General features: G+C 37.3%; 5 protein-coding genes across 5 annotated transcripts in view; 4 read left to right on the top strand and 1 right to left on the bottom strand.

Annotated features, from left to right (window-relative positions):
• The window catches only part of LOC110012930, an 8831-nt gene extending 5895 nt beyond the window's left edge, over positions 1 to 2936 (top strand). The window contains exons 4-6 of the mRNA XM_020698066.1: positions 911 to 1017; positions 1426 to 1522; positions 2737 to 2936. Of these exons, the coding sequence (XP_020553725.1) occupies positions 911 to 1017; positions 1426 to 1522; positions 2737 to 2936 (404 nt within the window). The remainder of the gene's footprint in view (positions 1 to 910; positions 1018 to 1425; positions 1523 to 2736) is intronic.
• On the bottom strand, positions 5666 to 6431 carry LOC105174201 (RING-H2 finger protein ATL70). Its single transcript, XM_011096228.2, has one exon. The coding sequence runs from the start codon at positions 6429 to 6431 to the stop codon at positions 5910 to 5912; it is 522 nt and encodes a 173-aa protein (XP_011094530.1). The 3' UTR covers positions 5666 to 5909.
• Positions 8286 to 11384, top strand: LOC105173973. Its single transcript, XM_011095916.2, has 3 exons — positions 8286 to 8701; positions 10690 to 10797; positions 10882 to 11384. The coding sequence occupies exons 1-3, from the start codon at positions 8393 to 8395 to the stop codon at positions 11191 to 11193; spliced, it is 729 nt and encodes a 242-aa protein (XP_011094218.1). The 5' UTR covers positions 8286 to 8392; the 3' UTR covers positions 11194 to 11384.
• LOC105173974 (pentatricopeptide repeat-containing protein At4g39530) lies at positions 11559 to 14368 on the top strand. Its single transcript, XM_011095918.2, has one exon. The coding sequence runs from the start codon at positions 11722 to 11724 to the stop codon at positions 14317 to 14319; it is 2598 nt and encodes an 865-aa protein (XP_011094220.1). The 5' UTR covers positions 11559 to 11721; the 3' UTR covers positions 14320 to 14368.
• Positions 15701 to 17183, top strand: part of LOC105173972 (myosin-binding protein 7) — a gene marked incomplete in the record, with an annotated part of 4317 nt that continues 2834 nt past the window's right edge. The window contains 2 exon segments of the mRNA XM_011095915.2: positions 15701 to 16133; positions 16247 to 17183. Of these exon segments, the coding sequence (XP_011094217.1) occupies positions 16461 to 17183 (723 nt within the window).

Below are 17183 nucleotides of genomic sequence, written 5' to 3'. Positions count from 1 at the left end.
GGGGGGGGGGTGTGTGTGTGTGTGTGGGGTGTGTGTGTGTGTGTGTGTGTGTGTGTTTGTGTGTGCGTGTGCGATGTGTGTGTGTGTGTGTGAGTGTGGGTGTGGGGTGTGTGTCTGTGAGGGGGGGGGGGTGTGTGTGTGGGGTGTGTGTGTGTGTGTGTGTGTGTGTGTTTGTGTGTGCGTTTGCGATGTGTGTGTGTTGTGTGTTTGTGTGTGCGTTTGCGATGTGTGTGTGTGTGTGTGAGTGTGGGTGTGGGGTGTGTGTCTGTGCTGTGGGGTGTGGGGTGTGTGTGTGTGTGTGTGTATGTGTGTGTGTCACTGTAGAACATGTTTTACTTCCATTTTGAACATGAAAGAGGTGAGGTGGTGCTTTTATCTTTTGCGCCAACGAATGCCATCTGCGTCTTGTAACATTTGCCTTTCTCCTTCAATTTCTAAGTCTTCATTTCTATCTACACCACCCTTTTTCTCATACAGGATGTCACCATAGTTTCGCAATATTTTATGCTCATTACGGGTATTGTGTGTCTTTGTGGTCTATTTATGTCCTTTGTAACATTTTTTTGTGCATGCATAGATGTGTATTCTCATTTTTATTTACCTGATATGAATGAGTATTTTTTGAAATGAAGATCAATAACAGGACAGGGGAGAGTGCATTGTCCCTCTTCTTTTTTCCTTTCAATATATCTCGTTAGGAAGATTGGTTTTGGATTGACTTACTTTACTATAGGGGATATAGTGAGAGAAAATGAGTGGAGGATTTATAAAATCTGATAAGTGCCATGGGTGGTTATGATCTGCTAACCAATTCTTGAATTGGTTGCCAGCGACCACTACAAAATATTGTAGTTTTGATCCCTAACTTTGGTGCGTTTAGCCATTTTGATTTCCTTCTTGGTAATAGCAGTCTGTGATTATTCGTCTGATGATTTTGCTAATCTGCGGCATAAAATTAGGAGCAGGAAGGCATATTCAGGCTCTGATTCCGACGCCAGTGCTTCAGATGATTCACGAGTGGGTAGGGGCAAGAAACGGTCTGAGAAAAAGAGCAGGAAACATCGCCATGAACATGACTAGCTTGTACAGTGGGTGATATGTCTTGTGCTTTTAAGGTTCCTCTAAACTGCTGTTAAGTGCGCCCTATTCAATCTTTAATCTAGTGGTTGATGAGCTTCTTGATGAAACCACTTTAGCTTAGTGGACAATGCATTAGTTTGGTGCATTTGCTATTTTTCAGTTTGATGTAATGTATCATTTCAATTGCTTTGTTCTTCTGATTGTAAGAATTTTGATATTTACTGAGTATGCTATGTGTTATTCAGACAAGTGATCGGTCCTGTCAGATGAAATATTGCAGTAATGCTTTGGAATTTTATTGAGTTTAAAGTTGTATTACTTGTTGGTTGCTATTTAATGCTTTAGGGGAAGTGTGCCTGTGGGCATCAAGAAGAGCTTTATTATTGCTGCTCTTTTAAACTCAGTGTTATTATTGAAGCCAAGAAGGATGCATCATTTCCTAGTACGTTTTATTTGTGGAATTGTATTAGGGCAATAATTTTGTGATTAATATTATTCAGTTCCTGGATCAAGCTCTCTAAAAATCATCATCTAGTGTAGCAGGTTTCTGTTGAGATTATGATGTTCAGGAATATATTTTTATATGTTCTAATCAGCTACTACATTTCTTTTTCAATTTATTGACCACAAACTTGAGAAGTTTTGTTGAATGATGCCCCCTCCTTGTTCCGACTTTTCCATTTCTTTGTATGTGCATTTTTTTATGTATGTGTATGTTTGGTGTGTTGGTCTGTGTGGGGGGTGGGGGCGGTGTGCGTGTGTGGTGTATGTGTGTGTGTGTGTGAGTATGTGTGTGTTTGTGGGGTGTGTGTGTGAGTATGTGTGTGTTTGTGGGGTGTGTGTGTGAGTATGTGTGTGTTTGTGGGGTGTGTGTGTGTGTGTGTGTTTGTGTGCGCGTGTGCAATGTGTGTGTGTGTGTGGGTGGGTGTGTGAGTATGTGTGTGTTTGTGGGGTGTGTGTGTGTGTTTGTGTGCGTGTGTGCAATGTGTGTGTGTGGGGGGGGTGTGGGGTGTGTGTGTGTGGGTGTGGGGTATGTGTGTGTGTTTTTGTGTGCGCGTGTGCGATGTGTGTGTGTGTGTGTGTGTGTGTGTGTGTGTGTCACTATAGAACATGTTTTACTTCCATTTTGAACATGGAAGAGGTGAAGTGGTGCTTTTATCTTTTGCGCCAACAAATGCCATCAGCGTCTTGTAACATTTGCCTTTCTCCTTCAATTTCTAAGTCTTTATTTTTATCTACACCACCCTTTTTCTCATGCAGGATGTCACCATAGTTTCGCAATATTTTATACTCATTACGGGTATTGTGTGTCTTTGTGATATTTATGTCCTTTGTAACATTTTTTTGTGCTTGCATAGATGTGTATTCTCATTTTTGTTTACCTGATATGAATGAGTATTTATTGAAATGAAGAGCAATAACAGGACAGGGGAGAGTGCATTGTCCCTCTTCTTTTTTGCTTTCAATATATCTTGTTAGGAAGATTGGTTTTGGATTGATTTACTATAGGGGATATAGTGAGAGAAAATGAGTGGAGGATTTATAAAATCTGATAAGTGTCTTGGGTGGTTATGATCTGCTAACCAATTCTTGAATTGGTTGCCAGCGACCACTATACAATATTGTAGTTTTGAACCCTGATTTTGGTGCATTTAGCCATTTTGATTTCCTTCCTGGTAATAGCAGTCTGTGATGATTCTTCTGATTATTTTGCTAATCTGTGGTTTAAAAGGAGGAGCAGGAAGGCATATTCAGGCTCTGATTCCGACGTCAATGCTTCAGATGATTCGCGATTGGGTAGGGGCAAGAAACGGTCTGAGAAGAAGAGCAGGAAACATCGCCATGAAGAGGACTAGCTTCTACAGTGGGTGATATGTCTTGTGCTTTTAAGGTTCCTCTAAACTGTTGTTAAGTGTGCCCTATTCAATCTTCAATCTAGTGGTTGATGAGCTTCTTGATGAAAATCATTTTAGCTTAGTGGACAATGCATTAGTTTGGTGCATTTGCTGTTTTTTCAGTTTGATATATTGTATCATTTTAATTGCTTTGTTCTTCTGGTTGTAAGAATTTTTTATATTTACTGAGTACGCTATGTGTGATTCCGACATGTGATCGGTCCTATTAGTTGAAATATTGCAGTAATGCTTCGGAATTTTATTGAGTTTAAAGTTGTTTTACTTGTTGGTTGTTATTTGATACTTTGGGAAGCCTGTCTGTGGCATTAAGAAGAGCTTAACTATTGCTGCTCTTTTGAACCCAGTGCCATTATTGGAACAAAGAAGGTTGCAATGATTTTGTGATTAATATTATTCTGTTTCTGGATCAACTTCTCTGAAAATCATGATCTGGTGTAGCAGGTTTCTGTTGAGATCATGATGTTCAGAAATATATTTTTATATATTCTAATCAGCTACTGCATTTCTTTTTCAATTTTATCGACCACAAACTTGAGAAGTTTTGCTGAATTATGCCCCCTCCTTGTTCCGCCTTTTTCATTTCCTTGTCTGTGCGACTTTGTGTGTGTGTGTGTGTTGGGGGTGTGTGTGTGGTGTGTGTGCACGTGTGCGGTGTGTGTGTGTATGTGTGTCACTGTAGAATATATTTTACTTTCATTTTGAACATAGAAGAAGTGAGGTGGTGCTTTTATCTTCTACGCCAACGAATGCCATCTGCGTCTTGTTACATTTTCTATTTTTCTTCAATTTCTAAGTCTTCATTTCTATCTACACAACCCTTTTTCTCCAAGATGTCACCATAGTTTCGCAATATTTTATGCTCATTATGGGTATTGTGTGTCTTTGTGGTCTATTTATGTCCTTTGTAACTTTTTTGTGTGCTTGTATAGATGTGTATTCTCATTTTTGTTTACCTGATATGAATGAGTATTTATTGAAATAAAGAGCAATAACAGGATAAGAGAGAGTGCATTTTGAACATGTGTGTGTATGTGTGTCACTGTAGAACATGTTTTACTTCCAGTTTGAACATAGAAGAAGTGAGGTGTTGCTTTTATATTCTGCGCCAACGAATGTCATTTGCGTCTTGTTACATTTGCTATTCTCCTTCAATTTCTAAGTGTTCATGGTATGAATAGTTTTTACGGTGAAAATCTTTTTACATTGAATTTTGTTTGACCATAATTATTTATCATAATTTTAATTATGAAGTAACAAAAATTGAAGTAAATAATAAATAAAATTTGTTGTAGTGGATAGTGCCCAATTTGAGGAGTGGGGTGCAATTGAGGCAGGGATGATAGTTTACAATTCTGGAAATGATCACAACTTTTGTAGTGAGAGAGATACTGTAATGGGCTGATGATTATGGATCTACATGTAAAGTAAATTTCTAGGACAAGGAAAGTAAGGCAGAGCCAATGTGAATAACGACTTATTCATCATGCACATGCCCATGCCCATGGGTGCAATAAATGGAGGATGAGAACCCCTTCTACTTGGACTTGGAATTCCCGCTACAAACTTCCCATCTAAATTACCCTACTCTATTTTATAAAATATATTAAATTTTATACATATAATGTATATCAATTGTTAAATAAAATAACAAGTTCAACGTCACCAATTTAAATTCCACATAATAATATGTGAATATTTCTTTTTTCATTTTATATAATTTATTTATTATATTATGTAGTTATGGGTTGAATTTAAATTTATTAAAATATTAATTACTAGAACGATGGGCAGTAAAGGTGACAAGGGTTTTGCGGATTAAATGAGGGCGGCAGCGGAAACTGGTAACTTTATGCTCACTCCTCGCCCCACGCATTTATTAACCCTCCATCATTTCCCCTTTGTTTCTTGTTCCGATTCTGATCATACTTCTCAGAATACACGAAAAGCATTCCGGAATTGCGTGAAACTTTTGCGGCTTTATTAATTCTTTCCTAATTAAGCATATATTCCAAATTAATTTTCAAATTATGCAAAATTATATTTTTAATGCTGTAATTGCAGGTGGTTAATATTTTTGGTCCTACAACTATAATTTTGAATATTTCATGTTCGGTCCATTTCATAGTCTTGTGTAGATAACTTGAGTACTAACGACCTATAGTTACAAAATTAAAAAAAATAACCACTCCAATGTGAGACGGAACAAAATTAACAACACAAAACTAATTTTGTCAAAAAAATAATCAAATGTGATGTGTTCGGTTAATTACAGGATCAAAAGTGCTAACGGTCTATAGTTACTTAATAAAAACATGTAATATTATATATCTTCAAATTATATGTGGTTGGAATTATATAGTATAACAGAACCCAAAGCTAGAAAAATAACTATATACATAATTAAAATGAATTAATGACAATATTATTCAAAAATATTGAAATTAAATGCTAGAAAAATAAAATCATCCAAGTGGTTAATCAATCGTTTAAGCTGAAACAGAGTTACAGATACATCTGATCATCGTTAGAGTACAACCTTAATCAGAAAATGCACACATTTTATCATGCTGATCTGCACATGATCACATTAATACAGCTTAATTAATTAACTGCAAATTAATTAAACAATCAGAATTAAATAGCTTACATGATATTATTGCTACTGACAAAATTAGTTTAATTGGAGTAATTAATAACAAATTAAGACATTAATGAAAGTGTAGTTTGTATTATATTTGAGTGTATTATCGCTTTCAAATACTCTCTTTAGTTCCAGAAAGCATAAGAAAAATCAATTTCCAGAGGAAAATATCAGGGAAAAAAAAAGATCTAAGATCTACAATTGTACAATGAAAATAAAAAAAAAAATGGAAAATAGAAGAGAAACGTACATTTTTCTGTATATATGTTATGTTACCCAATGGGCCTGGTTGCTAGGGGGATCACCTCCGCCAACGGCGTAGAAAGCGGTGTCGGCATCGGGGAGGTCCGGCAGACGGGGCACGTGGGGTGGAGGCGCAGCCATGGGTCGACGCACTTCTGGTGGAAGAGGTGGCCGCAGTCGGGCAGAACCCTAAGCATGTCGCTGTTCTTGTAATCCGCCAGGCATATGGAGCAGCAGGAGGCGGTGGAGTCCTTGTGACTCGCCTTCGCTTCCGAGTACAGCAGCTTCGGGTAGCTGGTGAGGGTGGCCTCGTCCAGGCCTACCTCCGCCGTGAGATCGTCTGGTGGCGGAGGCGCCGGCGGGGGATTCCTCTGAGGCAGTACGAAAGTGGTGGTGTTGCTTCTCGTGCAGTAGTAGGAGGCCAAGGTTATGGTGGTGATGAGGAGGAGGATCCCGACGGAGACACCGCTGCCGTAGCCGAAACCGCCGATATTCTCCGACCAAACCCCGCCGATATTCTCGGAGCCGAGGAAGCCGCCGGTGTTGTTCATGATGGAGGAGGAGGAGATTGAGGGCGTTTGAGGTGGTCAGCGGCCATGGGTTCAGGCGTGGAGAATGGGTTATTAGGGGGTTTTCGTATATAAAAAGTCAACGGTAGCATGAAATCAATTGCAAATTGGGGGAGACTTTTATTAAGGAAAGAACCATTTGCACTTAAATACAAAATAATGTATTAATTAAAACTTTCTATTATAAAATAATATTACATTTATATATAAATATATAATACGAAATACAACACTAATTAATATAAAAGGGGTTGATGCATAAAAAGATTTTATCCCATGTCGAAATTAATAAACAATTCTAATTTTTCTTTCTTTTTTGTTGAAAAAAATAAATGTAAAATTTACACCTACATCGCAAATCATCTAAAGGAAAATTTTAATTCAAATCGATTTGATTGGATCTCAGTTAAAAACACGTATAATACACTACAAGTATGATTTAAATACATATAATTTAAAAAAAATAATTAATAATATGATAAGTATATTACACTTATTTTGTGATCAAATTAAATTTATAGAAATTTTTCCATTTAAATGCATCTACGATATACTTATTCTTGACATAAAAAAGAAAAGGAAAATAGAGAAATATAAATGTTGTGGGTCTAGTTAGTTAACATGGTAATAAATTGTCAACTGTCTAGAGCCGTCGCATCTGTCCTTTTCTTTTACGCTTTGTTAGTTGTATGATAATGTGAGTAACGTCTTTCTTCAAACCAAATTCTTCATTAATTTTTTTTTTTTGGGGTTAAAACTTTAAAAAAATGTGGAATAATTAATTAATGTAGTTATTGAATTCATCAACGCTATCTGTCACCCCACCTGCAGTGCACGATCTATGCAGCATTTGCTTCAACATTAAAAATAAAATAAAAATAAAAAATTGGGCACCGCTATTACCTAAGCATATTTATATTTATAATTTTATTGTATGATATGAACGACATTAATTGCATACACCATAGAATTGATTAATTTGTTCAATGTCGTAGCAAAGACATAAGCACCACTATTCTGTGCTTATCTATTGCATGTCTCCACCGCCTCAATATTTAAACGTTCGTGTTTATATTAAATGAATGATTTTGATCGATTGGCTCAAATACCCAATATTATTTGGGCTAATTCATCAAAGTAAACACCCCCAAAAGTGATAATAATCTGTAGAGTGTCTTTGAAAGTATGAACCGACAAATATTTTTTAATTATTAATTTTAAATGAGATTTATTTTTAATATATTTATAATTATAGTTTCAAGAAATTTTAATGATATATTAGGACGTGTATTTGTCATTTTGAGGGTTTATCATATGCTTGTATGCATACCCAATCAGCCATTTTGTTCGACCCCAAGCCCAGGGGGAGAGCCCAATGATTATAGTTAGAGAAGTATTTCTATAGTTTGAAGGACTAAGAGCTAAAAAAAAATGAAGTTTAAAGATTTTCATGACGTTAGGATTAGATTCAAATACATTAATATGTTTTATTTTATTTTATTTTAAATTATAAATGCATTTCTTATAGAGTATTAACTTAATATAATTTAGGGATATTTGTATAATTTTTACTATTAAATTAGAAATTATATTTATAATTACAACTGCAACATTAAAAATGTACTTATAATTTTATAAAATACAATAAATATTTGTGCATTTAAAACACTCTCGAGAATTGTCAATGTAATTTAATTTAAATTTAATTTTTAAATGATTCCCATATTGAATGAGTTTTGAAATTTATCTTAATATTAAAGAACAGAACTACAGAATTATTAAATAAAGATTATATTTTAAATATTTTGCTACAGTTCAAAAACAAAAAGAAAGGGTAGACTGGAGTTCAGAGGCTGAAAAACAAAAGAAAAGAAGAGAAAATCCTGAGCAGCACCAGCAAAATCACAGCTAAGCTATCTTTTGAACCATTCTGCAGTCCGACTATGGCGATTCCGAGGCAATCAATAGCTATGCTCGTAGCCCTCTTCAGCCTAGTTTCAATCGGAGATTCGAGTAGCGACACCAACCATGTGTTCTCGCCGTGCTCCGACGCTTCTATACAGAGGTCCGATGGGTTCACCTTTGGGATCGCGTTCGCTGCGAGAACTGCTTTCTTCTTCAACAGCTCTGTTCAGCTGTCTCCGTGCGACCGCCGCCTCTCCTTGTCTTCCGCCAACTCTCAGGTTGCGGTCTTCCGCCCTAAAGTCGACGAGATCTCCCTCCTCACCATCAACACTTCCAACTTCTTTCCGGTATTACTGCTTTCTTTACTGTATACTTAGATAATTAATTGAAGGGGTAATTTTTGTGTCCGCAAATTATGAGGATTTTTCTTAAAGAATTTATGATTGTTCCTTTTCTCGGCATATCGTTAGGATTTACTTTAGGTACTGTTCAGTTTTGGGTTGTGGAGACGTATGGTATGCTCTTTTGCTAGAGTTTGCTACTTGCAACATTTTGTGTTGCTTGGTTGGTGTTCGCGGAAATGGTTTTTGTTAGCTTAATGACGATGAGGGGAAAATGGAGATTATTAGATTAATGAAAGATTGGTTGTCTTATATGTCACACATTGTGAAAAATGGACAGACTGGGAAACAAAGTAGCTATACTTGGGAGCAAGTTATCATATGAAGCTAGAATCTCCTTCAAATGTATTCTTTCTGATGTAGTTTGGTGACTTAACCGAGGTTACCTTTCTTGGGGTAATGAGATGTGAATTTTCCAGTTATAGATCGGATTTGGAGTGCCAGAAACAATGAAGGGGAGCTTCACTGCAGAACTTAGGCTTTCTTTTTGATAACTTCGGTTGTTAGTGACCAATTTCTTATTTTATTCTCGCATGTTTCCGGGGTGAAATTTTGGATTATATGAGGTTAAATGCCTTTGAACTCAAAACCGAGCAGATGGTTCAGCCCAAGTAATGGAGTACTCATGTGACTATTAGTTAATATGGTTAACATAACCCAAGGTCTAGAAAGAACTAGATTGCCATTTTCTACAACTTACTACATACTTCTTTGGAGAACACTTGTAGATCGCCTCATGATAAGATAATTGTAGTGAAACACAAGGATTATCTTGAATTTCATCATACCTCTTTTATATTAGGGCGATAATGATTGGGTTGAGTTAGAAGACATGTTATCTTATAGGGATTAGGATTAACATCTGAGGTGTACCTTGCATTATTAGTTTAGATCCACGTCAAAGGTAGGAAGACGTTTTATACTAAGTGGCTGGGGATGTTGCATCACAGTTCAAATACTTCTCATGTGATTTTGATCCTTCTTAAGTAGATGGTCGCACGACTAATAGTTACTCTTGTTAATCAGTTAGTGAATTCAAGGATTCCTATGTTTGCCATATTTTCTCTGAACCACAACTCTTTGGTTTACAGTAGCCAACTGAAACTCATAGAAAAGTCATTGGTTTACCACTCTTTGGTTTACAAAATCCTTGCATCCAGTGAGACTAACTCTCTGCTGCAGTTCTTTACCTGACTACCGAGTGCAATTCACATCGCATACCTGTAAATTGTCTGCATGGTTTATAAGGAATAGGTTTGTCTACTATTGGAAGGCATGATCTATGTGGACCATTTGTTTTAGCTCCTCTGCAGCAAGAAGCTTTAGTTTAGACTTGAACATGTTAAGCTGCCCAATCAAGAATGTTGAAATCGGATTGGATTTCTGGAGTACCAAGTGGTTGCATGGATGTGAGCTGGTGATAAAGTCTTTGGAGGATTTGTAATACTGGGGTATTTTTAGGATTTGGATCTGTAAGATGGCAGTCCCGGGGGTTTTAGATCCAGTATGCGCTTGAAACTTCTTGTTACCATTCTCTGTTAATGGTAAGTGTCTCTTCCAGCCGCCTAGAGTTCTCTTTTATACCTAATTAAAAGATGAAGAAATATAGGTATCGGGTTTATGGAGCACCTAAAACTGTTCTCTTAGTGCAAGGGAGCTCTTTTACACGCATACGATATGAATGCATGTATATGATTCTATTGACAATAAAAAACCCAGTGCAAATATTTTCAAACTTTCATCATGCCATATCTTTTAAGACAATGTTCTTTTTTTCTTTGTTGCATTTATATCCACATTAACCAAAATGATGTTGCATGCAGCACAAGGCACTAATTTCTACGTTGAAGATATTGAACTCCACAGTTTTCATTAGCACTGTTCCATTATGCATTTGTTAATCTCTTGCAATATTTTTGTTTCATCAACTCCAGGATTCTGTAGGGGGTTATATGGTAGCATTTGCTGGTCGAAAATATGCTTCTCGCTCAATTCCTGCTTTTGTTGCCAACAGTACATACACTGTCACCAGTTTTACTCTGGTAAGATGTTCGCCCATACCATGTCATATTGTCTAGAATTAAATTCATTTCCATGGTAGCTGGAACATTGCTATTTTGGTGCAGGTTCTTGAATTTAAAAAGGGGAGGCTTCAAAACTTGTACTGGAAAAGAGACGGCTGCGCTTCATGCTCGGGCAAAACAAACTTTGTCTGCCTTAACAATCAAGACTGTGCCATCAGAACTAACAACTGCAGAAACCGAGGGGGAACGGTGGATTGTAGCCTTGGGATACAACTAGCATTTTCTGGGACAGATAAGCATGAGGCAGTTTTCAACTCATGGTACGAGGTTAAGAACCTTCGTCAGTATTCCCTCTACAACCTCTATTCGAATCTCCGGAGGTCTCTCACCAGTCAATACAACAGCTTCTTCTGATTAAGCTTCACGCATCTGTAGATTTTGTTGCTGTGTTCCGTGTTTAAGCTTGTCAATCAAACTCCACCATTTCTTTCTTTTTTCTTCTTTTAATTCAATTTCTCCCAAATCTTGTCTGTAAATTTAAATTTGTTCACCAACTGGAGAGTGTGCCATTTTTCATCGGAAGTGATTTTTAACCTTTTCAGTAACTTAAAAGTTGTGAATTGTCATCTTAACTACTCTCCATTATTACCACGACCAGATTGAAGCTACCCTATTTGAACTAAAGTTTTTAACTCTCTTATGTTTTTTCTATTTTTTCAAGAGAAGCACCACAATATCCTTAAGTTTTAGTATCTTCCGACAGGCGAGACCCTATCTGATTAAAGCTTATTTAGTCCAGCAAAATACGACCCATGAAGCATTAGAAATATGGGACCCTCCGAACAGTTTCTCATGCTTAATAATCTAATACTACGGTAGCTCGGTTCTGTGGTTGTCGCTGACACTGTGTTCTGAAATGAACAACAGCAAGCATTTGGTTACATGCAAATGCGATTACTGTGTCTGAGAATCTACAATTTGTTCTGGAAGTCGCCAATAGAATCTCATGCCACGGCTGCCATTGCGGAGCGACCACTTCGTAGAAACTTTAGTGGGCCATCTCCAGGACCACAACTTCTTGAATCGGAGAACCATGGCGTTTTCACGATGCATAGCAGGCAAAAACATAGGCAATATTTGGGCAGCCTCCTACTTTCGCTGCCCCAAAATACCGTTAATCCTGTTCTTTACTGTAGAACAGTGCATGCCCAGATTATTTTATCAGGATTTGAGTCGAACCTTTTTCTCAGCAACATACTTATTACGGCTTACTCGAGGCGGGGCGCTTTAGGCACTGCTGCCACCCTGTTTGCTAGAATGCCTGAAAGGAACTTAATTTCTTGGTCTTCGATTATTTCTGCATATAATCGAGATGGGAACAATGCAGGAGCCTTAAGGCTGTTTCGGGAGTTCAGGAGAAGTGGCTATGACAATCCAAATGAGTTTGTTTTGGCGACCGTCATTCAGTCTTGCACCCAAGTGGCTAGTGCTGAAAATGGTATGTATTTGCATAGTTTTGTGATTAAGGCTGGTTGTGATCAAAATGCTCATGTGGGCACTTCTCTTATTGATTTTTATGCAAAAACTAGGGATCTAGATGCAGCAAGATTGGTTTTTGATAAGTTGGGAGTGAAAAGTGTTGTGACATGGACTGCAATTATAATGGGATGTTCTATAAATGCAAGAAGCGATCTATCACTTGATTTATTTAAGCAAATGGTAGAGAGTGGTGTTGTTCCTGATAAGTATGCACTTTCCAGTGTCTTGGAAGCATGTTCTATGCTTGAGTTGCTTGAAATGGGAAAGCAAGTTCATGCTTTTGTCCTGAGAAGTGGTGCTAACACGGATGTGTCAGTGAGTAATGTGCTTATAGATTTCTATTTCAAGTGTGGAGAACTAAAAGCAGGGCACAGAACTTTTGGACAGATGATGGTTAAGAATACTATTTCTTGGACAATGGTGATTTCGGGGTACATGCAGAGTGGTTTCCATTATGAAGCAATGGATCTATACAAGGATATGAACATATCAGGGTGGAAGGCAGATGCATTTGCTTGTTCCAGTGTCCTCAATTCCTGTGGTTCGGTTGGGGCTCTAAATCAAGGTAAGCAGGTCCATGCTTACACCATGAAGGTCAATTTGGACTCTGATGACTTTGTTACAAACAGCTTGATTGACATGTATTGTAAATGTGATTCCTTGATTGATGCCATGAGGGTGTTTCTTGCCTCTGAAAGACGTACTGCTATGTGTTACAATGTAATGATTGAGGGATACTCAAGACAGGAAAGCCTGTATGAGGCGTTTCATCTTTTCAATGACATGAGGCATAATTTGCTTCAACCAAGTCTACTGTCGTTTGTCAGCCTTCTTGGGGTATCAGCTTCTCAAACTGCACTGGAAGTAAGCCGACAGCTTCACTCTCTGATGATCAAATCTGGTTTTTCTTTGGACAGTTACTGTGGGAGTGCCTTAGTAGATGTTTACTCAAAATGCTCATTTGTCGGAGATGCAGGACTTGTGTTTGAGGAGATCAATGAAAAAGACATTGTAGTCTGGAATTCTATGCTGTTTGGATATGCACTTCAATCAGAAAGCGAGGAAGCTCTTAGTCTATACTTAGAGTTGCAGCATGGGAGAGAAAGACCAAATGCATTCACCTATGTTGCGGTCATAATGGCTTCTACTAAACTAGCAAGTTTATCGAATGGTCTCCAATTTCACAACCAAGCTATAAAAATAGGTCTGGACTTTGATCCATTTGTTACAAATGCATTGATGGATATGTATGCAAAGTGTGGATGCATAGATGCCGCCCAGTTATTGTTCAGATCCATGTCTCAAAGAGATATTGTATGCTGGAATTCAATGATATCAATGCACGCACAGCATGGCGATGCGGAGAAAGCTCTTCATACTTTTAAGCAAATGAGAACTGAGGGCATAAAACCCAACTACATCACATTCATCGGAGTTCTTACAGCATGTGCCCACGTGGGGCTCGTGGAAGAAGGATTTCATCACTTTGAGTCGATGTCCGAATTTGGGATTGAACCAGGAGAAGAACACTATACTTGCATGGTTTCTCTGTTGGGCCGGGCTGATAAACTGCACGAAGCCAAGTCATTTATCGACAAGATGCCAATTCAACCAACCACACTAGTCTGGAAGAGCTTGCTTAGTGCATGCAGAGTTACCGGCAATGTTGAACTGGCTCAGCATGCGGCTGAAATGGCAATATCATCTGATCCAACGGACAGCGGGTCCTATACCTTACTTTCAAATATTTTTGCATCTAAAGGTATGTGGACGGATGTAAAGAAGGTGAGGGAGAAGATGGACAGAAATGGTGTGATAAAAGAAACAGGGTGTAGCTGGATCGAGATCAACGATCAAGTGCACTTATTTTTTGCAAGAGACAGAACTCATCAGCAGGCTGATTTGATCAATCATCTCGTGGACCACTTGATTCAGCACACGAAAGGTATAGATCATGAGCCTGACTCTCCTTTCTACCATCAGAATACCGTTCTGCTGTAAAATGATTATCACACGGAAAATTCATCCTTCCAAAATTCAGCATGGATAACACATTATCTCTTCTTTATGAAATCAGCCATAAAGGTTCGGCCAAACTTGATTCATTAAAAGTTTCTAGGGGTGATCATGAAATTTTAAAGATTGTCCGAATCGCCTGAACCAAATTATTTGTTGTAATTTGTATAAAACACCGTAATCATAAAATTATATTGATACTTACAAATTACTATTATTTATTAGAAAAAAAATAATTAATTAACTTTATTATTTTCTTATGTCAATTCAATTTTAATTTTGTGTAGAAAATACTAAAATGGCACCGTGATCATCCTAAAAACTTTTGTTGCTGCAATTGCTTGAATGCTTATTAATGGCTTTGAGAAAATTTCTCAAAAAATTATTGGTGAAGAGCAAAATGTGCAGTGCTTGTTTTGGGTGTTGAGAGAAAGTGGAAATGTCTGCTTTCCAGATGAATAATGGCAGCGTAACTCGTTTACTAATATGAGTATGAATGCATGATGGTTATTGAATCATTTACTTTAGGTTATATTACGAAAAAGTACAAATATATAATCTTTTTGGAAAATTAATTTACAGTAAACTAAAGTTCGCCAATCATAATTTATCATTATTAACTGTAATCAAATAATTCTAGGAAAATAAGGCATTTAACGTCCTCCAAATATGGTTAACGTAATAAAGTCTAAGATAAATTACAAAGAGCTAGTATAATTACGAATAATTTTTTGTTTTTAGAAAAATTATTAATACTTCTTTACGTTTGATAAAATTATGTTATTTTTGGATGGAAGATTGAAATTGTCAAATTTGTTTTATTATATTTTTAAAAAAAACAAAAAATTTGAAATAAAAAAAATTATTCATTTAGTTCATAAAAAAATTCAAAAATTTTTAAAAATAGTAAAATTATAATTCACATGGCATTTTGATCAATTTATTATAAAAAATAGATGAAAATTCAACAAAAATTAATGAATTCATCTAATTATTATATGATCGTTAAAATTATAGGAGTATTTGTAATTTTTCAAAATAAAAAAAATATTTATAATTATATCAAATCTTATTAGAGTTCTCTGTAACAAATCTTAAAGTGCATATTTAATAATTTGGTATAAATCCATATAGAAAAATAATTAGTCTCTTTTTTTAAAAAAAAAAAAAAAGATTTTTTATTAAGGCCATGCCCCATGGCCATGGGGCTGTGGGGGAGGAGAAAAATCTTATCCGTGCGGTAAAAATTGCAAATACCAGTAATTTGGATGGGGTGTGTTTTGATATCAGCACTTTTCATGGGGCAGTCGCAGTGGCAGATGTGCCTTTTGCTATTTGCAGGAAAAAGACGCGCGATAACCTACGCGCCGTCCCACCGGTGAACTATCCAATAAATCACAGCCCCTTCCAATTCCAAATATACCCCTCTCATTGCCTTCTCTTGCTAAAAAGTACCAATCAACAGACAAATTACAATCTTCTTCTCCTCTCTCTCTCTCTCTACAGCTTTTCTACGCAAACGGAGCTAATCCAAATGCTAAATAAATAGATACAGGAAACAGAACAAACAACGCCCAAAATATCTAGGGTTTCAAAATTTCTCCCTCCATTTCACGGGCATTGTATTTTCCTCTCCGTGCTTTCACCTCAATCTTTATTTTTTCCAAGAAATTTATAAGAGATTGGGAGCCGAAGACCGTCTCCAAGTTTTTCCTGATCAATTATTCTCATGGAAAACGTTTTCCTGGGAAAATTTCAGCTCCGTTTCATGGCTTCCCGTTCTTTTATGGAGGTGCAAGGTAACCAGAATACACATGCACGCACGTATCATCACATGGAATATGAATTTGCTCGCGGGAAATGCGAAAGCTGTTGAATGACTTCGAGTTTTTATGTTTTTTGTTTTTTGTAGGTAATTTGCGGAGATAATATTTGATCCATACCATGATATTTTTTCGTTGAGATTGGAGAAAAAGACTAATGCATGCATAACCCCGAGGAAACTTTATTGGAGTTTACAGAGGGAGGTCTTGGAGCTTTTTATTTCTGTGAATTTACATGTAAAGATTGATTCTTAGCCTTGGATTGTAATCGGAGGGAGGCTTTATCGGGCTCGTGTTTTGTCAATGGAGTCCGAGAGTTCACCCCCATCCGCCTGCCTGATAAATTGCTGCAATTGCGATTGCAATTGCTGCTCTTCTTTGATGAAGAGGTCTTTTTCAGGTACGAATCTTAGGCCTGTGAAGCGTAAATACGAAGAATTTGAAGATGAAAACCAGGTCACCATCCCGGGGATTGTTGCGCCACAAAATGCCCGTGTTGAGATAGGAAATGAGTGTATGGCACTCCGTGAAACAGTCAGCAGCCAGCAGCAGACCATTCAAGACCTCATTTCTGAGTTGGAGGAGGAGAGGAATGCATCCTCTTCAGCTGCCAACGAAGCGATGTCTATGATTCTGAGGCTGCAGAGGGATAAGGCAGAGATTCAGATGGAGGCAAGGCAGTTTAAGAGGTTCGCAGAGGAGAAAATGGCACATGATCAGCAGGAGACCTCAGCATTGGAGGATTTGTTGTATAAGAGGGACCAGGTCATACAGTCGCTTACATGTGAGGTGCAGGCCTATAAACACAGGATGATGAGCTATGGGATCACAGAGGCTGAAGCCAGTGTAGACCGGATTATGAGCAGGAACACTAGCCTGACTGAGAACTTGGAAGGGATTGACCTTCCTCTTTATGAGATTTACCCTCCTCTTAAGTGCAACCCAAATGAATCTCAGGCTTATCCAGATGGTGATTATGAAACTCCTGATATTGAGAAATATGCATTTGGGGAAACTCCACGTTCT

This window comes from Sesamum indicum, linkage group LG11 (genome assembly GCF_000512975.1).
Source record: "Sesamum indicum cultivar Zhongzhi No. 13 linkage group LG11, S_indicum_v1.0, whole genome shotgun sequence".
In the NCBI taxonomy this organism is placed as follows: Eukaryota; Viridiplantae; Streptophyta; class Magnoliopsida; order Lamiales; family Pedaliaceae; genus Sesamum; species Sesamum indicum.
Note: the sequence above shows the minus strand (reverse complement) of the source record. Positions and strands in the feature narration are given on the sequence as shown.